Source organism: Sphaerodactylus townsendi, linkage group LG02 (assembly GCF_021028975.2).
Source record: "Sphaerodactylus townsendi isolate TG3544 linkage group LG02, MPM_Stown_v2.3, whole genome shotgun sequence".
Taxonomy (NCBI): Eukaryota; Metazoa; Chordata; class Lepidosauria; order Squamata; family Sphaerodactylidae; genus Sphaerodactylus; species Sphaerodactylus townsendi.
This window is the reverse complement of record NC_059426.1, coordinates 20,450,156-20,474,552: the sequence shown is the minus strand read 5'-3', so window position 1 is coordinate 20,474,552 and position 24,397 is coordinate 20,450,156. Positions and strand designations below refer to the sequence as shown.

The 24,397-nt window shown below is 44.9% G+C and overlaps 1 protein-coding gene across 1 annotated transcript in view; it reads right to left on the bottom strand.

Annotated features, from left to right (window-relative positions):
* FLACC1 (flagellum associated containing coiled-coil domains 1) overlaps positions 1-24,397 on the bottom strand; it is a 36,845-nt gene that overhangs the window by 8,336 nt on the left and 4,112 nt on the right. Inside the window, exons 3-14 of the mRNA XM_048484461.1 lie at positions 22,868-22,942; positions 20,505-20,562; positions 19,944-20,056; positions 17,653-17,884; positions 15,347-15,429; positions 12,931-13,024; positions 12,243-12,304; positions 8,197-8,294; positions 5,973-6,025; positions 4,148-4,247; positions 2,217-2,320; positions 617-679 (exon numbers count right to left, since the gene is read on the bottom strand). Coding sequence (XP_048340418.1) covers positions 617-679; positions 2,217-2,320; positions 4,148-4,247; positions 5,973-6,025; positions 8,197-8,294; positions 12,243-12,304; positions 12,931-13,024; positions 15,347-15,429; positions 17,653-17,884; positions 19,944-20,056; positions 20,505-20,562; positions 22,868-22,942 — 1,135 coding nt within the window. The remainder of the gene's footprint in view (positions 1-616; positions 680-2,216; positions 2,321-4,147; positions 4,248-5,972; positions 6,026-8,196; positions 8,295-12,242; positions 12,305-12,930; positions 13,025-15,346; positions 15,430-17,652; positions 17,885-19,943; positions 20,057-20,504; positions 20,563-22,867; positions 22,943-24,397) is intronic.

The following is a 24,397-nucleotide window of genomic DNA, read 5'->3' as shown; positions in this document are numbered from 1 at the left end:
TTGGAAGATCAAAAATTTGTCTGAAAGTAGGAGTATTGCAGAAACTGCACGAAGTGAGGGATTTATTTATTTGTTTGTTTGTTTGTTTGTTTATTAGAGTTTTATACCGCCCTCCCCCGAAGGGTTGAAAGTTGTATCCTGCTGCAGCAATAGTTCAAGAATGTACACACCTAATTCAAGAGATACCATTCAGTTCTTTCTGGTTCCTTCTTTTTTGTTTCTTAATTTTTTAAAAAATGTACATATGTCTCCGACTGCAAAACCTGCCTTCTACGTCCAACACGTACCAATGGGTTGTCTCAATAAATAGGAAAGGCTTTCAACCTACTTTGTTCATTTTGAACACTAAGGTGAACATTCACTGAAGAAGAAGAGTTTGGATTTATACCCCGCCTTTCTCTCAAAGGGGCTTACAAACTCCTATCCCTGCCTTCTCCCCACAACAGACACCAGAATGGCTTCCTGTTCCTTCTTAAAAGATGTTCCAATAGCAGTTGTTTGGTTCTCAAACTCTACTTTAGTCTTGACATGGGTAAGGCCCCATGGCAGAATGTCCTACAAATCCTTTCTAGAAATGCTTTTCATTTACCTCCTTAAAGCTGTAAACTGTACTTACGTTAATCTTTTCAGTCAAAATTCTTATCTTTTCCAAGTCCTCTTCATGTTGCTTGAGAAATTCCTAGAAAAGGGAAACTGCTGGATTGTAGTGGAGAACGACGTAGGAAAATTAGAAGTCAGCAGACTTTTAAAAATAAAAGTTTAATTTGGTTATTATTTTTAAGCATCCTATGGAGATTTTGATGAGTTTTTAGCTTTTTATCATTGCAGAGGGATTTAAAAATAGTTATTGTTGAATACTGCTCTGTTTTTGTGGCTCTAATGTGAATTATGAGATTGGTCTGACTTATACTGATGAACATATAACTCTGCCAATTTCTTTTGTTTTAGATTGGGGTACTATTCTGAAATGTTCTTTTATATTAGTACAATGTGATAATAGTGTGTGGCCAAGTCAATAAAGCTGAACAAATAGTGTGTGGCCAAGTCAATAAAGCTTGGCTCAGTCTGATTAAAGTGTCAGACTAGGATCTGGATGACTCCAGTTCGAATCCTTACTTGTGGCATGGAAGCTTGCTATGAGACCTTCAGCCAGGCACACACTCTCAGCCTAACCTAACTTGCAGGGTTGTTGTGAGAATAAAATGGAGGAGGAAACCATGTAAACTGCCTTCGGCCCCCATTAGGGAAAAAGATAGAATCCTAATAAAGTAAGAAAATAAATAAATGAAACTGAACATACTGATGTCTCCCTGGAAGACGTAGATGCTGGTTAAGGCCAAACTACACATTATCCTTTGAAACAAGTTGCATCTAGGTCAGGGGCTGTCTGTCCCCTGGTGGGGGATCCTATGCCCGTACCTCTCATTTCCCACCAGAGGTGTAGCTCCAAGGGGGCAGGGGTGAGCGCGACGCACTGGGTGTGCACTCCTGTGGGGGTGTGGTGAGGGCATTCCAAGGGTGTGGTGGGGGCGTTCCAGGGCGGGGCGGAGGACACACCAGTGCACCGGGCGCTTTCCCCTCCTCTGTTTCCCACCATTGCTTGGAGTAGGAATATGGGTTCCCCCAACCCAGTTTCCATTCCCTGGGTAGCTGCAGGGAACTAACTGCCCAAGAACCAAAGGGGGCTAGATTATTAGGGTTGCCAGCTCTGGACTGGGAAATACCTGGAGATTTTAAGAGTAGAACTGGAGGTGGGGTTTATGGAGGGGAGGGGCCTCAGCTGCATAAAATGCCATAAAGTTCACCCCCCCAAAAAAACAGCCATATCCTCCAGATGAACTAATCTATGTCATTCAGAGATCAGTTGTAAAAGCAGATCTCCAGACCCCACCTCGAGGTTGGCAGCCCTGGGCTAGATTCAGACTTTCACTTCGGCCCAGGGAGAGGAGGGGCTTCAGTTCCCCTCCCCCCTTCACTATTTTCCTAACCTGAAATGGCAGTCAGTTATATGGCCCATGGGGAGGACTGTATGGTGTTCTATTCAGTGCACTTCCCTTATTCAGAACATGCCATCAGTTAACAAAGTCTGGAGCAAGATGATTTTCAGGCCCCTTCCTTCCAACCCCACAGTTTTACTCTACAAACACAGCATGCTTATTGCCGAATGCTTGTTGCTGAATGAGCCCAGTTTTTGCATTATTTGAAACTTTACTTACTTCTTTCTCTTTCTGGAAGGTCTTGTCTGACAAAAAACTGTGCGTCTGACTCAACTTCCTCTGCTCTTCCAGCTCAAGTTCAAACTTCTTCATCAAAGACTGCTCTGAGGAAAGTGTAAATATTTTGGCTCTGTGTCAATCACATGCCCGTAGATGCTTCATCACAGAAACTCTTGTATGTTTTTGTTGACATCTCCTGCTGTCATTTAGAGGCATTGTGCATAATGTCATGACCAGGGCTCACTGTTGCCTCAGCCACGGTGCTCTCCTCCCCTCCGGGACCTTCCTTGGGTTTCAGATATTATCAAGGTGTCCTCAGCAAGCCACTGCTGGCAGTTAACTTGCATTACAGCATGCAGCTACCAACTAGGTTTCTGTTCCCTGACCCTGTGGCTCCCTGAGGCTTTTATAGCATCCTTCTCCTCTGCAGCCCTGTCCTTGAGCCTGCCCCTTTGCCTGGGCCCTTCATGGGCCTCCACCTTTAAAGCTCTGCTGGCCCTTCCTCTGCTCTTGGCTCTTGAAAGGAACGGGCTGTTTCTGCTGCTCAGCCTGCTTCCTGTCAGGTGGGGATCTGAGACAAACTTTGCTATCCTGGGCCTGGGATAACCGCTGCCTGGCTCTCTCACCCCCTTGGGCTGCCCCAGCTTGGGATGGGGTCGCTGGGGCCATTGGGGAAGTCTGGAGGCCCGGGCCCTGGACACATAAGGCATACTGGCTATGACAGGAATTACACACTGCACTTTGTAATACCTTGTAACACCATTGTTGCCAGTGGGCACTGTGTCTCATTTTAAACTCCTGGTATACACATTGCCCACATTTGTTACATTTTGCAATACGTAGTTTGGCCTATATTAAGGTGGTGAATCCAATTTACCCTAATAGCTGCACATGTTTTTTAAAAATAATCCACATCAACACATGTAACGTTGGATCCAGACAAGATTTTCCAGTGTCAGAATGGAACTTTCCAGCCTCCCCTGATCTCTCACTGTAATCCACCAGCCTCTACGAAATGCTGCTCATGGGAAAATTAGAATCCTGAGGGATCAGCAGTGGGAAGGGGAATTCAGCAAAAATGGCTAATTCAGTCTGGATTCCAACATATAGTGTAGTTTCACCCTCAGAATTCATTGCTGTCAGCCCCATTGTTCAAAGACAGGGCCTTGTGCGGCTGAAGAAGAGAAGAAGAGTTTGGATTTATATTCCCCCTTTGTCTCCTGTAAGAAAACTTAAAGGGGTTTACAATCTCCTTTCCCTTCCCCACCCCCACAACAAACACCCTGTGAGGTGGGTGGGGCTGAGAGAGCTCAGAAGAACTGTGACTAGCTAGCCCAAGGTCACTCAGCTGGCTTGTGTGGGAGTGCACAAGCTAATCTGGTTCCCCAGATAAGCCTCCACAGCTCAAGTGGCAGAGTGAGGAATCAAACCCGGTTCTCCAGATTAGAGTGCACCTGCTCTTAATCACTATGCCATTGCTGCATCCAAATCCAGAGTACAGGGCGTCACTGGTATCCTATAAAGCACCCTCAAGTGTACGTCTTAAATGGGAATTATGGGGATAACATTCAACAAGAAATCAACATTCACGTGTTTCGAGTTGGCCATATCTTGCTTAAGCTACCAAGGATAAAGTTAATAGAGGCATCCAAACACAGATGATCCTGAAAAACCTATCTGTTTGCATGTGTAAATCACACACACGAATGCATGTCCATTCCAAATGCATTTATCAGAGTAGATTGCGGCACTGTATGAACTAGCAGCTCCCAATCATGACTCAGTTCAGTTCAACAGGTATCAGTTCAACAGGTAAACACAATTTCTTCATACAGGCAGTAGACACAGGGCAACGGGTAAGAAATGCTGGAGATTTGGCTCCCTGGGGCTGGGAATCATGCATAATACATACAAATATGTAAAATACTCACTCTGTTGTAACAGGGCCTTCTCTCGCTCGGTCCTCTCGCTTTTCTTCCATTCTGCTTGCCTTCTCAGCCATTTTTCTTCCATTTCATCAGAAATGCTGTCCTACAAAATAGGAAAGGAATCTGAATAACTGCCAAACATGTCTGTGCAAAATCAGTACCCCACTTTACTCAAATTTTGTGGCCAGAAAACAAGAAAAGCCCCCTGCAGCAGCATCTTTGTTCGTGCATTTGTTTAAGAAATGAAGAGTATCTACTCTGGGCAGGTAGCTTCTTCAGTACTGTTCCATCTACAATGCACTGGGCATTTTCTAAAGGAAAATGTGATTACTCCCGAACCTGGACTGGAAAATCTTTGAGAAGATGAGTAAGGATCAACAAGATTTATTATTGGTTGTGGTAGGTTTTCCGGGCTGTGTGGCCATTTCTGGTAGATCTACCAGAAAACCCACCACAACCAGTTGAATCTGGCCGTGAAAGCCTTCGACAAAATTTATTATGTTAGTTTCATGACTGATAGCACCAAACCATACAAACACTTTTCTCAAAGCCCCACTGAAGAGACCTAAGTAGGATTCTGAACAGACCGACTTAGGACTGCTCTTTGAATCTCTAAACTTCTTTAAGCATTCATGTAGTCATGGGTAGGTCATGAGGAGTCTCCAGTTTTGGTTGTGGCACCAGTGTTAGCATGTGTAGAGTGTTAACTTTCCCTCCTTTAGCACAATGGGTTGGATCCAACCAGCTTTACTACTGTTGAGAAAGGGAGGGAGGGTGATTATCTCTCAATCCCCAAAAAGGCTTGGCTTGGGATCATGGCAGGAGTAACTTTCCCAGCCTCCACTGCTTCTTTGTGAAGCAGAAGGAGTAAAACAGGGGGTTGGCATTGTACTGATACCACAACATCACTTCTAGTTCAAACTGGATCAAAGTGATGCTCTAGGAATCTAAGACCCCAAACCACGACCCTACAGACGTTTGGGTGAAAAACACAAGCAGGGGTGAGCGTATGGAATTTCTGGACCTACATATGTCTATTAAGAAGCCACAAGTCCAATATAGGGCGTTTGCCACCATATTTTTTATTGACCAGAAAGTAGCGGGAATACAAGCTGCTTGATTTTGAGGGACTTCTGTAATAGCTCCTTCGTAGAGCAGGGAGTCAATTTCCTCCAACAGGAAGGAGGAAGGGAGGAAGAAAACATGGCACAACCAGAGAATTGTGGCACTAATTAAAGTTCCACATAACCAGAATCACCCAAAACTCTATGGTCAAATCATAGAGTTACAAGTGAATTGTAGAGGGTCATTCCAATGTTGTGATGTCACTTCCAGGTTTGTGTCACAAATGACATTGCAGTGTTGGTATGACACTGATTAGGTTTTCCCCACCTCCACTCCCCTATAAGTTGCCAGAACTTTGCTGGCAGCCCTAATATGGGACCTGGATAGACAAGAGATATGGGATAGGGGCTGTAGTAAGAAAGGGAACTGAGATAAAGTGAAAAGGCTGGCTGGATCGAATCTGATATTTTCACAATCCAAACTCCCCAGATTCAAATCTGGTGTTTATCTCACTGTGACAAAGAACTATGAGATGAGTAGAAGGGGAAAGGGGCTTCAGTTGAGGGAAAGGATTAATCTACCACATTCTCCTAGTGCCATAGTTCCAATTTGAACCTTCTACACCCTAAAGTTCAAGGACAGGAGATCTGACAGATCTCTCACTGTGTCTCCTTTAGCTCTGAATGTATTTTGTTGTAGTATTTTCCAAGGAAGGAACCAACAATGGCATTAGGTATGTCTTGGGAGGAGATTTAATTCTTGCCTGGTAAACTCGGAAGGCATTCTTCAGGTACTTGTACTCCTTCAGCATGCCAGCTGAGAAAATAAAGAGAAAGGTTAAATATGTCATACATTCCAGTCTTTACATTCTGTTACGCACCCACTCCCTTTCCATTTGGTTCTCTGACAGGTGGCAAACAACAGCCAGACATCAATATGGCAACCCCAGAAATTAGCACCAGTCCAGAAATCTGATTGCATTTATCAGAGTTTGTAAAACTTGGCTCTCTCTTCTAAAATTCTCCTTCCTTTTGGGATTTCCCCTCCACATATCATGTCAATCACCTATTGAATGAATGTGCCGATTCTTGCTCTCCAGGGTGTGCATTATGTAGCTCTGTGTGGGAATCTCTGAACTGTTGGGTGGATGTCACAGAGAATATTAACATATTTGCTGCTCCTCCTCTTCTGATTGGCTACAGACCAGTCCTTACATTCTAAAGATGAGGAAGTAAGCAACCACCACCCCATCAAGACACTGCTTATGGCTGAACCTTAAGCTGCATCTCACGGCCTAATAACACGCTACTTTTTCATTGCTTGTGGAGATGTGTGTGAAGGTAGTATTGTGTCTGGAACTCAGTTTCCAGATACAAAATGAGAAGGCTAAACTGGATTAGGTTTAAGACTTCTCCCCCTGCCCCCACCATTTTCCTGACTTGAAATAGCTGGGGGTACTATTTGCACCATACGGGAAACCTGGACGCAGATGATTTCTCCAACAAGGCAAACAGCACCCCACTGAGGCTGTTTCAGTTTGGAGAAATGACCCTCTTCTCACCTGCTCTGTCCCAATCTGAATCAGCCCCCTGCACACCTGGCAATTCAGTTTTCAGCACAGAATTTGCAGTGGATGTCTGACTGGAAGAACCTAAAGTTGCCAACTTTGGCTGGAGAAATTCGAGATTTGAGGCAGTGACTGGGGAAGATAGGAAGTTCAGTGAGGATGTGAGGTCACAGAGCCCGCCCTCCGAAGCTGCCATTTTGTCTAGGGGAACGGTCGGAGGTGGGATCTAGCCAGTTCTCACCACTTCTCTAGAAGTGGTTACTAATTTTTTCTGAGTGCCGAGAAGGGGTTACTAAAGCAACCTCCCTGCCCAATAGGGACTGGAGGTGCGTGTGTGCGGTGGCGCCACTGTTTGAATCCCACCATCATCGGAACCTGTTATTAAAAATTTTGGATCCCACCACTGGGAACGGTTCCCTGTAGTCTGGAGATCAGCTGAAATTCCTGGAGAACTCCAGGTTAGAGCCTGTCAACTAGCAGGAGGGTTGGGGGTGAGGACGTGGGGGGCATGGGATGTCAGATGCTTCCCTATGTCCCTTCCAGGGAAAACTCGGAAGTGACATAAGGTAGCTCTAGGAATCACTGAAAACTCTATGGTATAATCAACATTGCCAGGTTTCTTTGTTTTCTCACTAGGAGTGACAGTGGGTAACCAAAGCTGCTGATGAGAGGTCTCCTTTCATAGTGAAAGGTCTGGCAGCCCTGCGAATCCAATCCCATCTGGAGGTTGGTAACTAAAATTGCCAGCTCCAAGTTGGGAAACACCTGGAGATTTTGGGAGTAGATCCTGAGGAGGGGAGGGTTTGGGAAAAGAAGGGACTTCACTGGGGTGTAACGCCATGGAACCCACCCTCCGAAATAGCCATTTTCTCCAGGGGAACTGTTTCCTGGAGATCAGTGGTAATATTGGGATATCTCTAGCTACCTCCTGGAGGTTGGGAACCCTATTGGCAACCCTACCAAGACCCAAGGGAGACATGAGAAATATGTAACATGTACTTAGGCCCTCGGGCAAAAAGAGAAGGACCACGGTCTTCTACTATCAGCAGGCCACTCTCAGTAGTCCAGTGTTCACACAGCTGAACATGTTAGGCTATCCAAGTGGTTGATCTTACACTGAAATTGCTGGCTCCATAAGTTCAAATGAGCTTGGCCTCTGGATCACAGCCATGGTCCATCTAATCTGGGGTACCCTTTCCAACAGATGCTTCTGAAGCATATAAAGCAGGGGTCTTCAAACGATGGCCCTCCAGATGTTCATGGACCACAATTCCCATCAGCCCCTGCCAGCATGGCCAAGTGGTAGGGCTCATGGGAATTGTAGTCTATAGACATCTGGAGGGCCATAGTTTGAAGACCCCTGATATAAAGGATCACCTGAGAAGGGGGGAGCATGCACATGTAATGTATATTTTGGTACCCAGCTTCTCTTGCGCAGTGGCCCTCTCTGTCCGAAGCTCCTTCTTATGCTGCTCTTCTAAAGTGTCCACTTCTGATTTATGACGTGCTTCAGTTTGCCTGCAAAGACAATGCACAGAACTAAGAGTATTTGATGGGGCATTTCCAACCAGTGTTCTGCCAGGCACAATCAACTGCATGCACGCCATCAGTGAGAACACCCCTTTCCTGACATTGTAGAGTTTTGAAAACGAGCAAGAAGGGGAGGGAGGAGAAAAAATTCAACCCAGAACAAACCAGGGAACCGCAGAGGTTGGGGGAAAAAAAAAAAGAACACTCCATATGTAGAAATATCAATGTCATTTCCAAAAAAAGCTAAAAATATAGTAAATCACAGAATTATGAAGCCATGCATAAAAATTCATCAACTTTGACTGCATAGGTACCGTACTTTCCTTCAGTACAATTTTTTTGGGGGGCAAATTATACTTGTACACATGGGTATGTCGTATCTCACATGTACAAATAGCTTTCCCATGACCAGGTACAGCTTTTAATTACACAAAATATAATGTATACCAAATGTGTTTCAGCAGGGAACTCTTCCTCACTGGTTGGTTGGTTGGTTTGTTTGTTTGTTTGTTTGTTTGTTGGATTTGTATCCTGCCCTATCCCCGCAGGGCTCAGGGCGGGTTTAAATTTCTACAAGGTACACTGCACAAAGTATCTGTTGAAAATACAAAATGTTCAGCCAAAGCACCGAACATCTATATGCAAAAGTTTTTACAAGGAATAGATTTTATATGGAATAGATCTCATTCTTTGTTGTTATAATGAATTAGGACCTTAGGAGATAACTTTTCAGATGATAGTTGTTAGTGATCCAAATTTCTCCATTAACCAGGTCAGGTTAAAGCATTGCCAAATGGTGTGTATAGCCACATATGGGAAACCCAATGCACTAAGCTTCCACACTAGGTACTAGTTCATTCCATTGTAACAAACCAACCGTTATAGTGTTTTGTTTGACTGGTGTGTTTTTCCCCCCAAATGGAAAATTACAGCATCACCCTGGTTAGCAGGTTTCTCGGGGCAATTCCTTATGGATATTATTTATGCTCTTCAAAGTTGCTTTTGTTTCTCAGTTCCTGTTCTCATTCTTAAATTGATCCTTTATCAGTTCTTTTGCTTGTATGCGTGTGAGGGATTTTCAGGATCAGTTTTTAAACAGTGCATTGATAATCATAAAAATGGCAAGGAAATAAATGAGAAATTATTCTGATTTCAAAATAACTTAGTGACTATGCTATGCTATTATACCAGGAGTGGCCAACCTATGGTGCTCCAGATGTTCATGAATTACAATTCCCATCAGCCCCTGCCAGCATGGTCAATTGGCCATGCTGACAGGGGCTGATGGGAAGTGAACTCCATGAACCATAAGTTGGCCACCCCTGTATTATGCTCTGCTGTGTTAGGTCCCTCCCCTATCCAAACCCCTCATGCCCCAGTCTCCACTCTGAAATTTCCTGGAATTTTCCAACCCAGAGAGGCAACCAACCCCATCCTGTAGCCATGTAGGAAGCAAACCCTCCCTTTTCTCTGGAGACTGGAAACCACTCATTTGGATGTAGGTGTGTCAGTTGTAAGATGATGCTTCGCTTGGAACCTCCCCACTTCAGTGGCTGCCTTAGACTATTGTAACTCGCTCTACGCGGGCCTTCCCTTGCGTTTGATCCGGAGACTAAAACTGGTGCAGCATCTTGTGGCGCGTTGCTCACAGGCAGCCACCACTGGGAACACATCCAGCCTGTGGTGTGTTAGCTTCATTGGCTCCCAGTAGAGTTCGGGATCATCTTCAAGGTGTTGGTGTTGACCTTTAAGGCCTTACGCAGCCTGGGACCATCGTATCTTCGAGACCGCATCACCCCATACGTCCCTGTATGGCCTCTTCGATCAGTTGAGGCCAATCTACTAGTGGTCCATGGCCCTCGGTGATGCGGCTGGCCTCCACAGGCCAGGGCCTTCCGCGGCTCTGGCCGATCCTGGTGGAGGCAGCTCTTCCTCCAACTGTCCTGGCCCTGCGGGACCTTGGTGAGTTCCGCAGGGCCTGCAAGACGGAGCTGTTCTGCCGGACCTTTGGAGGAACCGGCCGCTGATGGTGCCCCCCCCCCCCTTTCATGGCCCTCTACCTCATGGCCCTCTATATCTGGGACCTGCAATTCCTCCCTCTTGGGAGGGAGGACCTCCCAAGTCTGGGACCTGCCATTCCTCCCTCTGCTGGACACCATTTATATTTATTATTGTATTTTTATTGTATTTTATTGTATTGTATTTATAAGATTTAGCTTTTACTGTTTTATCACTGCTTTTAAAGATTTAGCCATTTTATGTTATATTATGTTTATTGTTGTGCACCGCCCGAAGCCCCTCGGGGATAGGGTGGTATAAAAATCTAATTAATAAAAAAATAAATAATATTGTGGTGCCCGTAACCCTTTCACAGAATTCAAAAAAGTGTCTGCAGGCCTAACAATGTTGGAGGATGCAGTTCTATAATGTTCTTGTAAGAAACAATCTGGACAAAGTTGGTGAAGCAGGTAACAAAGCTTTTATTGGTTCTCGGTCTTGCAAGCCCGGGTGCCCTCTCAGAGAGAGACACACAGTTCCCTGGCTGTGCAGCAGCTTATATTTCCATTTTAGGACCACCCAATCCCTTCCTCTCGTCTCCATTGGCAGGAGATAAGAGGGCTTAGCCTATTACAATTCATCTGGACATATTATGTCATATACCAGGTGGCATCTCCTCCAATTAATATTTCTTTATATGGTCAATTCCTGCAATTAGTGTCAACCCTGTTAGTATCTTCATGATATATTTTCTTTCTGTTAGGACATCGTAGGTTCATCCAAGGGTTGCTTATCAGCAGGTGCCTCTCTTGACACAAGGACCCAGGCCTACTAATTGGAACTTGGATCCTGTCCCACCTTCCTATAACTATTGAATCCGGGCTTCAGCAGCATCTTAAAATGTTTCTTAATAAGATTTAAGTCAAAATATTGGATTAAACTGGTAGCTATCGGTCTAAAAGGCTTAATCGGATTTCTCAATAGAGTTTCTGCAGGCCAGCTAGCATCTAGGGCCTTCTCTAAAGGAGCAAACTGCCTTATGAACTGAAAAAAAGACATTTCCTTTTGCCACATTAAGAGAGGAATTATACAAAGATTCTCACAAAGCACACTCAAAATACACATATCCTTTAAGTTCCATTACTTAGTTACAATATAGCAGCATTTTAAACGTAAAAAATGTATTATGAACTTTCTCCTACTAAACTCTTAAACCCTTTTTCCTGCCAACTCATTGGAGCAAGTATACTGGCAAGCACATGTTATCATTACACTCCCTTTTTCTACTAGCGGACTTCAAAGAAGGAGATATGACAGTCAAGCCATTAATCTCTCCTTCTGTTCCAATTAGTATCGTTCAGGTGGGATATGATCTCAGAGCAGGTGTGCTTTATCCCAATTAGCCAACAAACTTTAAGATACTTCTATCTGTTGCCAAGGTCACTACGCTCCCCTCCTGACCGACTTCAAAAGAGGAGACATGATAACCGTGGAGTCAACTGGACTTCTAACATCTTTCAAGTGAACTTTATATGAACTCTACAGAAACTTTTATAAAGCTAAATTAGAGTCAGTGTTCAACAACCTTTGTATTTTCTGTGAAGGCTATATTCTTTGTGACTTCTAAATAACGCCTATATTTGTGCACTAAAATATGTTCATCTGTGAAAATACTTACTATAGTCTTACATTTTAGGAAAACACTTAATAATCCCTTCTTTGTGTAAAAGCAACATTTTGCCGTCTCTCACATTCTCTGAACCCTCTATGGGAGTCATTTAACGTTTGGACGTACTGTTGAGCAGATATGCATAGAACTGGGCTGCAAGCTTCAAATCCTTCTCTTAAAACTACTTCTTGTTCACCTGCAGCCCATGGAGCAGGAGAGCCTTACAATATTTTTGAATAAAGGGTGTAGTAATAAAATCCACAATGTACCTGACTTCGTTCTCGTGTTTTTCTTGCAGATCATGGTATTTTTTTTCCATATCATCCTCCAGCTGGGAAAATAAAATGACAACTCATCTTTATTCCAGTGCACCATTTCACAAGTGCTCTTTACATGGCACTGCCAGAATACTTCACTGCAAGCAAGTAGAAGCTCTTTATCATACTGGCCCTTTCCCCCCATCATCTCTCACCTTTAAGGCCCTCGTGCTACTCTCCGCCAAGTAGCTGCCAGTCCCACCATCTGTACACTCTTTAGCCTATGTCAGGGCTGCAACAGCGAGCCGTTAGCCCCGGCCTTCACCCCTCTTGTGCTCCGGCTCAGTGAGCGTGCATCCCCTGGCGCTTAACGTAGGAAAGCGAGCCTTTGGATGATCTTCTCAGAGCGCGGAAGCGGTCGATGGGCAGCCGGATGCGTGTGCCAGGGGATGCCACGCTTGCACTCAGAGACTGGTGGCATGGCGGCAGTGACAGCAGGAGAAGTGGGGAAAGGTCCACTGATGGATTCACCACGGTTATTTTTACTCCAGTTCTTTACATTTATCTTAAGGAGATCCGGCCTTTACTTTTAAAAGATCTTCTTCTTTTTTTCCCAATGAGTTTTTAAAAGTGCCTTGCTTTCTGGCTCCTCTCGAAATACAGCAAGCTGGCCAGAATATGTCTTGTTGAAAGGACTCACCTCTTTCTGGGAATTTTCATGATCTCGATGCAGCTGTTCCACAATGCCAGTGAGCTCTGAAATCTGTTCCACTAAGTCAGCCACAATGTCGTCCCTGCAAGAAGACATGCCACCTTTGTGAAATGCTGCAAGATGATGCCAAATATATCAAGTCAGAAAGACCAACAACCCTGAGAGAACCAGAAATCACCATGAAAGGTTTCCACTGGATTCTGGGATGATGTTCTTTTCACTAGGGTTGCCACTGCCAGCCCTGGCTGCCTTGGGAGGGACCATCATGAGGTATAATGCCATACAATCAGTGGTGGGATTCTAATAATTCAACAACTGGTTCTCGGCCAGTGATGGGATCCAAAATTTTTAGTAACAGGTTCCCATGGTGGTGGGATTCAAACAGTGGCGTGAGCACCAATGGGGTTGGCTGATCACGCCAGCGGATCAAGGCGTGTGGCCGGGCATTCGAGAGTGCGGCATTAATAATTTCTCTGTTACTGTAAAAAAAGAAGCTCTTACTGTAAAAAAAAAAAAAAGTTCCCTAATTTCCATCTGGTATCTTTCTGTCCATATAATTTAAACTCATTATAGCAAGTCCTATCGATCTGCTGCCAACAGAAACAACTTCTTCTCCTCTAATTGACTGCCTGTCAAATAATTGCCAATACTTCTCCAAATACTTTCTAATTCCTTTGTTTCTAGAAATCAAAAGAAGGGATACTTTTCTTAAACATGTAAGGAACTTGACCATATTTCTAAAAACATGTTTTTAAAACAGCCCAACAGGGAGAATTAATTCCCGCTTTTCTGCCTTCAAGCTTTAACCAGCCACATAGGAAACAACAGGACTTCCCCAATGATTTTTGGATTCCTAATGGAATTTCTAAAGGAAAAGCAGGGCCAATTAGTAACCCCTCCTCTGGCACACACAATATAGTGTGTAACTCCACTCTCGGCAGGAACTGGTGAGAACCTGCTGGATCCCACCTCTGGGTTCTCCCCTCCACACACACTCCCCTCCGCTGCACCCCCCCCCCTCCGCTGCCCACTTACCTGCCACAGAGGAACTTCTTGTGAGGGTGGGGGGGGGGACGGGCCTTGCCCCTGCCGGGCTGCTCCTGAGAAAGCCCCCCTTGCTTCCCAGGAGAGGGTTCTCTTCTGGAGCTTTTAGGCAGCTTCAGAGCAGCCTCAGTGACAGATCTCCCCGGCTTTCTCTGGGGCTCTGAAAGCTGCTTTTAACAACCGGTTCTCCGAATTCAACAAAAAAAATTAGGCACTGGTTCTACCAAACTGGTGCGAACTGGCTGAATCCCACCACTGCATACTATCCACCCTTCAGAGTAGCCATTTTCTCCAAGGGAATGTCTCTAATCTAGGCTCAGCTGTAATTCTAGGCTATCTCCAGGCCTTACCTGGAGGATGGTAACTTCCTTTTGCTCAGTAAAGTGAGTGAAAAAGGAAGGCTGCTAGAAGAAACACAACCACCTCCACCCTCTGCTTTACAAAACAAAGGGAGATTTAATGTATTGTTGTCGGGTTTCACAGCCGGAATCACTGAGGATCCTCTGAAGATGCCAGCCTCAGGTGCAGGCAAAACGTCAGGAGAAAATGCTACTAGAACATGGCCGTACAGTCCGGAAACCACACAACAACACCCCAAACAGAGATTTGCTTGACACCTTTGTTATTGCCCTCCACCAGTTTTGTTCTATTTTGTTTGTCAGTTCCTCACCGACTCTCTTTCCCATTTATTTATGTGTCTGTGTCTATGTGTGTATCTTTAAATTTCTTATAATTATTTTGGTTGTTCACCACCCTGGGAGACCCTAATTTGGGTGGAAAGAGGCATAGAAGTGTTTTAATTCAATAAACACATTGCTGAAGGAGAAGGAAGAGAGCCAATGAAAATTAATAATGGACTGTCTTTGCTCATGAGGCGTTTGTGTATGTGTGCATGACCTGAATTTGTCAGTTACTGAAACTTTTCCACACACAATGATCCAATTTACCTCAGGACAACAGTTCTGTTCAGCAGGAATAATAATGTGCCATGGCCTGTTGTAAAGTCTTGTCAAAACAGTATCCCAGAAAGGGTACAGTAGGAAAAGAGCAAGGCTGAAATAAATTATTTTGACTGGTGGTGGAAAGGGCTGTCAAGTCGCAAAAAAAGCTTAACTTACTAATAAGCCCACCCCTTCTAAAAGGTGTTTCCAGGGCAAAAGATATTCAGAGCTGGTTTGCCACTGCCTGCATCTCTGGGCTGAAAGAGTTCTGTGACTGACCCAAGGTTGCCCAGCAGGCTTCATGTGGAGGAGTGGGGAATTAAACCCAGTTCTCTAGATTAGAGTCCACTGCTCTTAACCATTTGTTGTGATTATAATGCACAAAACCAGCAAGATGGTGAATAAGAAACATTACTTACGTCTGCTGCTTAGGCGGAGTACTTTGGAGAAAGAGTTGAGAGAGAGAGAGAGAGAGAGAGAGATGCTGATTAGGGAATAATTTCTGGCAGTAGAACACATTCACATTGTAAAGCAGCTTTAACCATTACAATAAGTTTGCTATATCTCTTGTTGCTTGTCTACACTTGTCATACACTACAATGACATCCATTCTTCTTTCACAGGCTGGGTGAGTGTCCATCAGTTAAAAGCACAGAGCTCAAGGTGATATATCCTGAAGTGGGTCTCCAGATTGCTGAAGAATATTGGGAGAATTTCTGTTTACTGCCATGAGCACAGCTTCTGTAAGCAGAATGTTAGCTGATCATGGCAATCAAGCATTTAGGACAGGGGTCTGCAACCTGCGGCTCTCCGTGGCCAATTGGCCATGGTGGTAGGGACTGATGGGAATTGTAGTCCATGAACATCTGGAGAGCCGCAGGTTGCAGATCCCTGATAGAACTATTATCCTTCTTGACTAAGATCTCCGCTTCAGAATGACTTGGGCAGCATCATCCAAACTCAGGAGTGGGAAGTTGTGGCAGCAGTGTGACACTGTGGCGCCGCTTCCATAGAGGCTTCTTGGCAGCATGGTGGGGCTTAAAAAGCTGAAAAGCCTCCCCATTGCTAGGAAGCCCCTTATCAGGCAGAATAGATTTACCCCACGTTTTTGGTGGCATAAGTCAGCTGTCTGATCTGTTGGCACAACGGGGCAAACTCCTCCCCGGTGACTGGTCCCTTCCTCTGCCAGCAATGAGAAGCTACAGGGAAGCTACGTTCCAGCACTGGGGAGGGCCGTGGTGGCCGCATATTGGCTGTTTCGCCTCTCTGCCGGAGCAAGTGCCCTGGGAAGGGCAAATCTGCCGACGAGGCCATGTGCCACTTCAACAGACAGATTTAGCCCCCCCCCCCCCAAATCGGGCTGTTATTTATTTATTATAGTGGGCAGCAGGAAAAATACAGAAACCCATAAAGAAGCCACCAACAAAGCAGAATTTATTACATCACTAAAGTATCACTGAAAGGTCTCTCTCTACCTTTCAGATGGCTAAATATTACATGGAAGACACATCTGACAGTTTCCAAATATTTTTAATGAAAGAAAAGCACCCAGGGATTCATTGCATTTCATCAGAATGGCAAAAGGGATGATATATTCGTATCTTTTGTTCCTGGAGACAGGAAAGTAGGGCCATTTATGCACTTGGGGTCTCCTTCGGAGTGAGGGTCCTTGCCCTTTGGGCTTGATGCTTCGTTATGCACAACATAAGCCTTTATTGGCATATAAAACGGGACAAAATTTTAAAACAAAACAAGGTTAAGAAATACAGTTAAAATTGCTAAAAATTACTAATTTCCAGTATAACGGTAATTTTGCAACAGTCTTTCACAAAAGAGCACATCAGAGCTGTTCAGGAGATTGGGTATCTTATAACACTCATGCCACTGGAGAATCATTGCACAGAAAATGGAATTCCATGTATTTCTATGCGTATCCTTATTGTATTACTTGGGACGTAGTCCTATCACATGAACAAACTTCTTTAGGAACGTTCCCCATATTCTTAAATCTTCCCTCCAGCAGAGCTGCTCGATGGCAGTACATTATCATATCTTACGGTGCAGCCAAGGCTCTCCTCTGGGTGGGATTTATCAGCATGAGCCGAAGATATGCTGCCATAATTCCTTCACTCGCATGGGATTTCAATAATGTAGTCGGAGAACAGGTTGTCTTGGCAGCACACCCGAGGTCAAATTATGAAGAATCAAGATCCAAGAGCCTATTCTTTAACTAGTCTGAAGGCTTCCAACCTTTTGTGAGCATATGAGTGATTCCCAAGGGGAAACCGGAGTAGCATTTCAACCTTTCTAAAGATCAAAAGTATACCATTCTGGAAATAAAGCTGAAGTCTGATAAATAGCAGAGGAGATATAGCTATTGGATCCCACTAGAAAATGTATATGCAGCCAATATTTTATGGCCCTTATCCATGCCAAGGTTTCTAGAGTTATGCACTCATTTCCTCCTCTTTGACAGTCACCCCACCTTCGGATCAGAGAATCCCCACAATCCCCAAAAGCACTGAAAGTGCAACTTTCCCTCACCCTTCACAGAGAAAGCGGACTGTGTAGACAGGAAAGGTGTGCCCTTTTGAACCTCCTGCCTCTCACAAGGAAGCCATTTTATTTCTCTGCCATCCCCTCCACCCCGTGCCACCAGAGGACTTTTGCTAGCTTAAAAAACAAACAGTTTGTGTGATAGCATAATAACGCAGCACAGACTTACCTCCAAGCTTGACTGCAGGTTTGCTGCTAGGGGAGAGGTGGAGAATTCTTCGAATTGCTCGCCCCTCTGGCCGGTGGCTGTTGTGTGGCTGGCTCGGAGTTGCAGCGGCTGCTGGTGAGTTGGGCCAGAGTAATCCAATGTGGTTTTAAAAGCCAGGCCGCATAGTTCTTTGGCCTTTCTTCTGCACTCCACCCGCTGGTGTTGGATCCACTCCCACATTGTGTCTTTGCTCCTATGTCATGTTTTTATTATTAAACAAGCTGTGGGCAGTACTTCACCATCAGACGTGTGTGAATGTATTCCTTTGCCAACATGCATTCCCCTCCTGTCCCAACTTGAGTGGCAACATTGTAATGATGCAGTGACCAACATATTTTGGGGTGGGCACAATAGGGTGCTGCGTGTGGGAGTGAGGGTGTAAAGCACAGAGTGGTCAATTCTCAAGCGAAAACAACACAGAGAATCACGATCCTATTTGAGTGCTCTGGTATTGCTGCGAATACCTCTGCATTAGGTCATAATGTAGCCAGAGAGATGAGCCAAAATGACGGTACATGTAATATGATTTTAGAAAGCACATATAATGTAGTTAGTAAAATTAAAAGGTTTATTCCCTGGTTTTCTGTAAAGGTTTTCCTTCCTGCTGTAAAATGTATTATTCTCTGAATGCATTGTCTAAGTTGCAAGCTGGTTGAAACATAAGAACAAACATAAGAAGAAATTGACATTTCTTCATAAGACCGTGGATAAGCCGTAACCTATGGTATCGCTTGCCACAGGTGGCACGCTTGTGGGAGGGTCTCTTTAAGCCGGGCACGCGAGTGTCCAAATCTCCTCCTCCCACGTTAGTAGTCGTGCTTCCGGCCCATTCCCCTCTCACCTGGGGGAGAAGGCAGCCACTCTTCTCCCTGGGCAGCGGAGGGGAATCTTGGCGGCGGCGACCTTTGCTCGGGGTCAACTTCTGCACTGGCGACAGCAGGACGGGAGCTGGCGCCGCCGAGCAAGCAACCCCCTCTGCCTGAGGGAGAAGGTGGCTGCCTTCACCTCCCTCTCCCTCCCCATCAAGCTTTCTCTGCTTATGGATCACAGGGTCCATGGCCTGCATCTGTGTCTGGCATCTTCAGAGGTGTATCACAGAGGGAAGTCACAGAGTGTATCACAGTGTGTAACAGACTTCCCTCTGTGATACACCTCTGAAGATGCCAGCCACAGATGCAGGTGGAAACGTTAGATGGGAGTAAGATCCACTCAGACCCACGGCCACGTTGGCGAGTCTCGAAAACCCACAGGAACCTGTAAAAACCCTCAGTATTCAGGTTAAATTGCCATATTGGCACTTTGCGATAAATAAGTGGGTTTTGAGTTGCAGTTTGGGCACTTGGTCTCGAAAAGGTTCGCCATCACTGTCATAAGGCATTTTTTTCATAAGAAGAAATTGACATCTCCAGAGAGACAGAATGCAGATAGTTAGTGAGTCAGACAAACCTCTTTGCATTATGACACAGCCCCCAAGTGATTGTCACACACACCCAGGAAAGCTTCTCGACTGGCTGGATAACCCAAGAAAGTTAAGTGTTTAAAGAATTCTCCTGCACTGGACTGGGGGAAATCACAAAGGAATTGTTTAAACTGCTCAGCCATTCTAAAGTCTCTCCCCAATCAGTAGTTTCAAACAGTACTCCATTGACAGCCAGATACAGGGCGGAACATCAAAGTGAATATGCATAAGAGCCAGCAGGTAAACATCTGCATTATCAAGAGGATGGCTGTACAGAGGTGTTTCCTGACCAAAGATAAGACCCAGACATCTCAGATGAAGAATAATGGATCTTAATGACCCTTGATGGATACATATTTTATTGTATGACTCAATCCATGATGTAACCTCTAAAAATTACTATAAGATCTCTGTATTTTTCTGTGTCCAGTGTCTTTTGTCAGCCTTGGCCGTGAGCCCTGACTGGTGCCTTATGGGGCCTTTTCTCTCCTACTGAACGAAACTCTATTCAACAGCAATACATCTTTTATTATGATTTTATATTGTGGCTTCAATTTCTGATTGCTGCCCAGGCTGCGGTAACAATAACTCTGGTTAGGACTGAATTGCAAAAGTACTACCTGAATGCTATCATTTGTTCCCATCCATGCATTATTAGTACTTAATTATTAGGTATTAATTTCCAAATACTATTAATTACCATCCACGGCCATGTAAAAATTATGCCCTCAGCGACAGTGCCCACCCCAGCATTCCAGACATATCAATATTCTTATTTCTTTGGTCAGATTACCTGGGCAAAATAGGTTTGGAAAAGGATGTGTCAGATGATTTTTCGTATAAGAATTGCCCTCTCTTATGAGCCAGATAAAAGCTAGGAGACAGCTGTGTGAAGTCCTTGGCTATCTGAAGGAGTGAAAACTGTCAGAATACTTCTTCTAAACCAGTGTTTCCCAACATTTTCGACGTCACGGTACCCTTGACCTCACTCTTCATATCTCACAGTGCCCCTGCCACCCCCCACCTTCCCCTCCCAGTGCGCTCCCCTCTGCCTGCTGACACTCCCTCGACCCCCCCTTCTCCTCCCAGGGTGACGGGAAGCACTGTCAGGGTAGGAAGTGGCCACTCGACAACTCTTGCGTTAGGTCCTGGTCCCTAGACCCAGCTCCATGTCCTTGTTGGCACCGGGTGAAGGACACCGCAACAAGTGAGGAAGGGGCTGCTAGTAATTGCAAAATTGGTACCCCTGGGACATGCTCACGGCGCCCCAGGGTACCACAGAACCCTGGTTGGGAATCATTGGTCTAAACAATGGAAATTACCATAACTTGAAAAAAAAATCTGTTCTACTCACATCTTGAGACTCCCTGCTCTGTAGTGGTAGTTTGTGTGTTCCGGGTATAAACTGTATTCTGGAAAAGAAAAGAATTGCCTCAAGCACCAATAGTTAAATGAAGGCTACCTTGTCTACCACGACTGAATCAAGTGACAACTTCAAACACTCAAAACTTCAAGATTGGCACAGACTGTTGTGGATGCTACCATGGATCTGAGTGGGGTTGCCAATTCCAGCTTGGCAAATTCCTGGAGATTTTGGGGTGGTAACTGGGGAGAACAAAATCTGAGGAGGGGTGTGATAGCTCCTTGGAAATGTGTCGCCATAGATCCATGGTGGCGAACCTATGGCACTCCAGATGTTCATGGACTACAAGTCCCATCAGTCCCTGCCAGCATGGCCAATTGGCCATACTGGCAGGGGCTGATGGGAATTGTAGTCCATGAATATCTGGAGTGCCATAGGTTCGCCACCACTGCCATAGATGCTGTCCTCCGAAGCTGCTGTTTCCTTCAGGGAAAGTGGTCTCTGTAATCTGGAAATGAGTTGGAATTCCGAGAAATTTCCAGTACCCACCTGGAGGCCAATAATCCTACATCTGAGATCCTAATTTTATTAAGTTCATTCATGTAATTACATTTTAATCTTTCATTTCCTCCAAGAAGCTGACGGACATTGGCCTCTGCAGGTATAATGCACCTTGAGGGGTGTTATTCAGAGCCGAAACGCATTCTGCGTGCTTGATTAGCTCTTTCAACGTTCTAGGATGTTTTGAAGGTTGCCGGTCTGCTTGTCAGTGCTGAGCATCAGCTCTCGCGGTGAAACTCGATTTCCACTGGAAAACAGGATTTGAAGTCCAGTTCTTCAGTTTCCTTTGCTTACCCTGGAAGCAATCTCTCGGGATGGACTGTATTAAGACGGCACCTCATTAAAACCACTCAGAGAACTGGGATTCCGAGGTGTGAGCTTTGGGTTCCCAGCAATCCATAAGAGAGTTCTCTGGCTAGTTTTCTGTGGTAACCTGGAAGCTAAGTGACTATGGGCCGTATTAGTGAAATAGGCCTTTGAAAGAAGAGGGGAAGCCCATTCCATTCTCATCTCCTGAAGTGAAGATTCCTTGCATCCGGCTGCATCCATCCATCTCTGTATGATGAGCCATAGTTTAGCAGTGGTAAGTCGTTCACAACTGGATTATCTTCTCAGCTCAGGAAAATGCTGTTGCAAATGATTGCTGAGAGTGTAAGGGCAACACAATGTCTTACAAGGTTGTGTATCTACATTAGCTGAATGGGCATAACAGTGGCTCACCCTCTCTCCTTATAGTTCCACGGACCCTTTGGAATACCTTTGTGAACCCCATGAGATCCTCCTTAAAGAAATTCTGCCTTAGATGACTATTTCCTAACTCAGCTTCCACATCTACCCAAGAGCCTCAGCATCTCCACCAAAATGTCAAATAAAAGTACCTCAAATTAAGAAAAATGGGATAAAGAGTTTACCTTTATGTCTATTTTTACACATCAGGTCAGCTGGATATGTGGTAGAAACAGACAATTATACCCTGTTAGGGGCATACAGGCCTGGGAGGCTCCCGCGAAAGTGCAGGCAGTCATTCTGCTTGGAAAGGGGTCTCACAGGCTTGCCCGGGAGAACTCTCGAAAGTATGGCACCACCTTGCTTGGAAAAGGGCCCCCCAACATCCAGGGGGGGCACCTCTATTACAACAATAGACTGCTTGAAAAAAAAAAAAAGGCCTCTCACCGCGTCGCGACTCGACCTCTCCCTTCCAAAGGTGGTTTCTGAAGAAAACTGCTGACATTGCAGACTCTCTGGCTCCAATGTGTGCACGTGCAAGTGCCAGTTCCCCTGTCTCAAATCCCCTGTGCCTCTTTTGTCCCATCCATTGTGTTGTGCTTCCCCCACCTTGCACGCCTCCTGTTTGATTTTCCACCTGTAACTGTCAATAAAAAAAGGGCTGGAAGGGAGACAATCTGGCAGAAGTTGCCTCTGGCTACTCTTCACTGGCCGAAAGTGACTTATGCTGCCTCTATTGCTGTAAGACAACAAGTGGCGAACGACATGCTGCCTCTATTGCTGTAAGACAACATATACCTTCTATTTTCATGAATGTAAAAGGTCAAAAAGACAGGACATGTTTCTCCAGACCCCTTGCAACCCTAATTAATGGGTTGCTGCATAACATTCAGGCCTTTGTTTCATAAGTATGGATCCATTGTAGAGATAGCACATGAAGAGAGAAGCTGCTATGGGCCTAAGCTCATTTTGTGATGAGCGGTTGATGTGTTTCAACACAAAACTACCCCCAGCTAATGAAAAGAGAGGGTTGTGTGAGGTTCTTCTGCAAGCATAGAAACACTTACCGAGATGGAGACAGAAGATTCTGAGAAATCTGGAACTTACTTCGGTCTTTCATGCTTCCAATTACTGAATGTGATCTATTTTTTTAAAAAAAATAACATATTGTTTAGGAAGTGATTACGTTTCTGTCAAAAAGCCTACAGTGTTTTTGGCTAATCTTGAATCAGTGTGATATCCTCTTACGGGACAGTCACTGCAGCTGAAGAAAGACTGCAGAACTTTTGAGCATTCAAAACTGGTTTCATGGTATCCATTGTTTCCTCCAGTTGAACAACTTTTGGAAAGCTTTTATTTAAAAAATGTCCTGCCAAAGCCTATTTACCAGAAACAACCAAAGTGACAAGACATACGTATTTCATAACACTTTCGACTCTCTGGAGGAAATGTCTAGCTCTTTAAGTTACTTTGGGGCTAAACTAATTCTTGTATTGTCGAAGGCTTTCACGGCCGGAATCATTGGGGCGATTTGTGGTTTCCGGGCTGATCCTCTGAAGATGCCAGACACAGATGCGGGCGAAATGTCAGGAGAGAATGCTGCTAGAACATGCCCATACAGCCCGGAAACCACACAGCACCCCAGTAAGCTAATTTTGATGGAAATACTCTAGCATCATATGAATTCATCAATGTCTGCTTTACAACAAATTGTCGAAGGCTTTCACGGCTGGACTCAACTGGTTGTTATGGGCTTTCCAGGCTGTGTGGCTGAAGTCTGGTAGATCTACCAGACCACAGCCACACAGCCTGGAAAACCCATAACGACTAATTTGCTTTACAAGATGCTGATCAAACATGCAGCATCTTGGGATCCAGTGAGCCCTCTAGGATTTTTCAAAGAGTAGTTTCAGTGTAATGAAATAATATCTGCAGTCATCTCTTCTATTCTGTGATTATCTGGGCTTATCTAACATGGTCTATTATGGAATAATCTCCTTTTAGGACTGAAGATAGTTCCTCTTGGCTTTCTTTGATTATGGACTACAGAAAAGCCCATTTTACTTGGCTTTTAGTCCTTAACTGGACACCCTGACCTAGATGGCTCAGGCTAACTGCATCAGACCTGAGAAACTAAGTAGGGTTGGCCCTGCTTAGTAATGGAATGAAAGACCACCTAGGACCGTGGTGGCGAACCTTTGGCACTCCAGATGTTATGGACTGCAATTCCCAATTGGCCATGCTGGCAGGGGCTGATGGGAATTGTAGTCCATAACATCTGGAGTGCCAAAGGTTCGCCACTACTGACCTAGGAAGTCCGGGGTGGCTACGCAGAGGCAGGCAATGGCAAGTCGCCTCTGAACATCTCTTGCCTTGAAAACCGTACGGGGCTGCCATAAGTTGGCTGTAACTTCATAGCACTTGACCACCTAACTGGACATGTCATTGACTGGCTTGGCTGTTTTTTAAAAGGTATTTTCTTGATTTAATTCACTTTCTAAAAGTCACATAAACACTTTACATAAATTACCAAGTTTACCCATTACACATATTGAATTGTCATTCTGTATCACACGTGACACATTACATACAGTTCT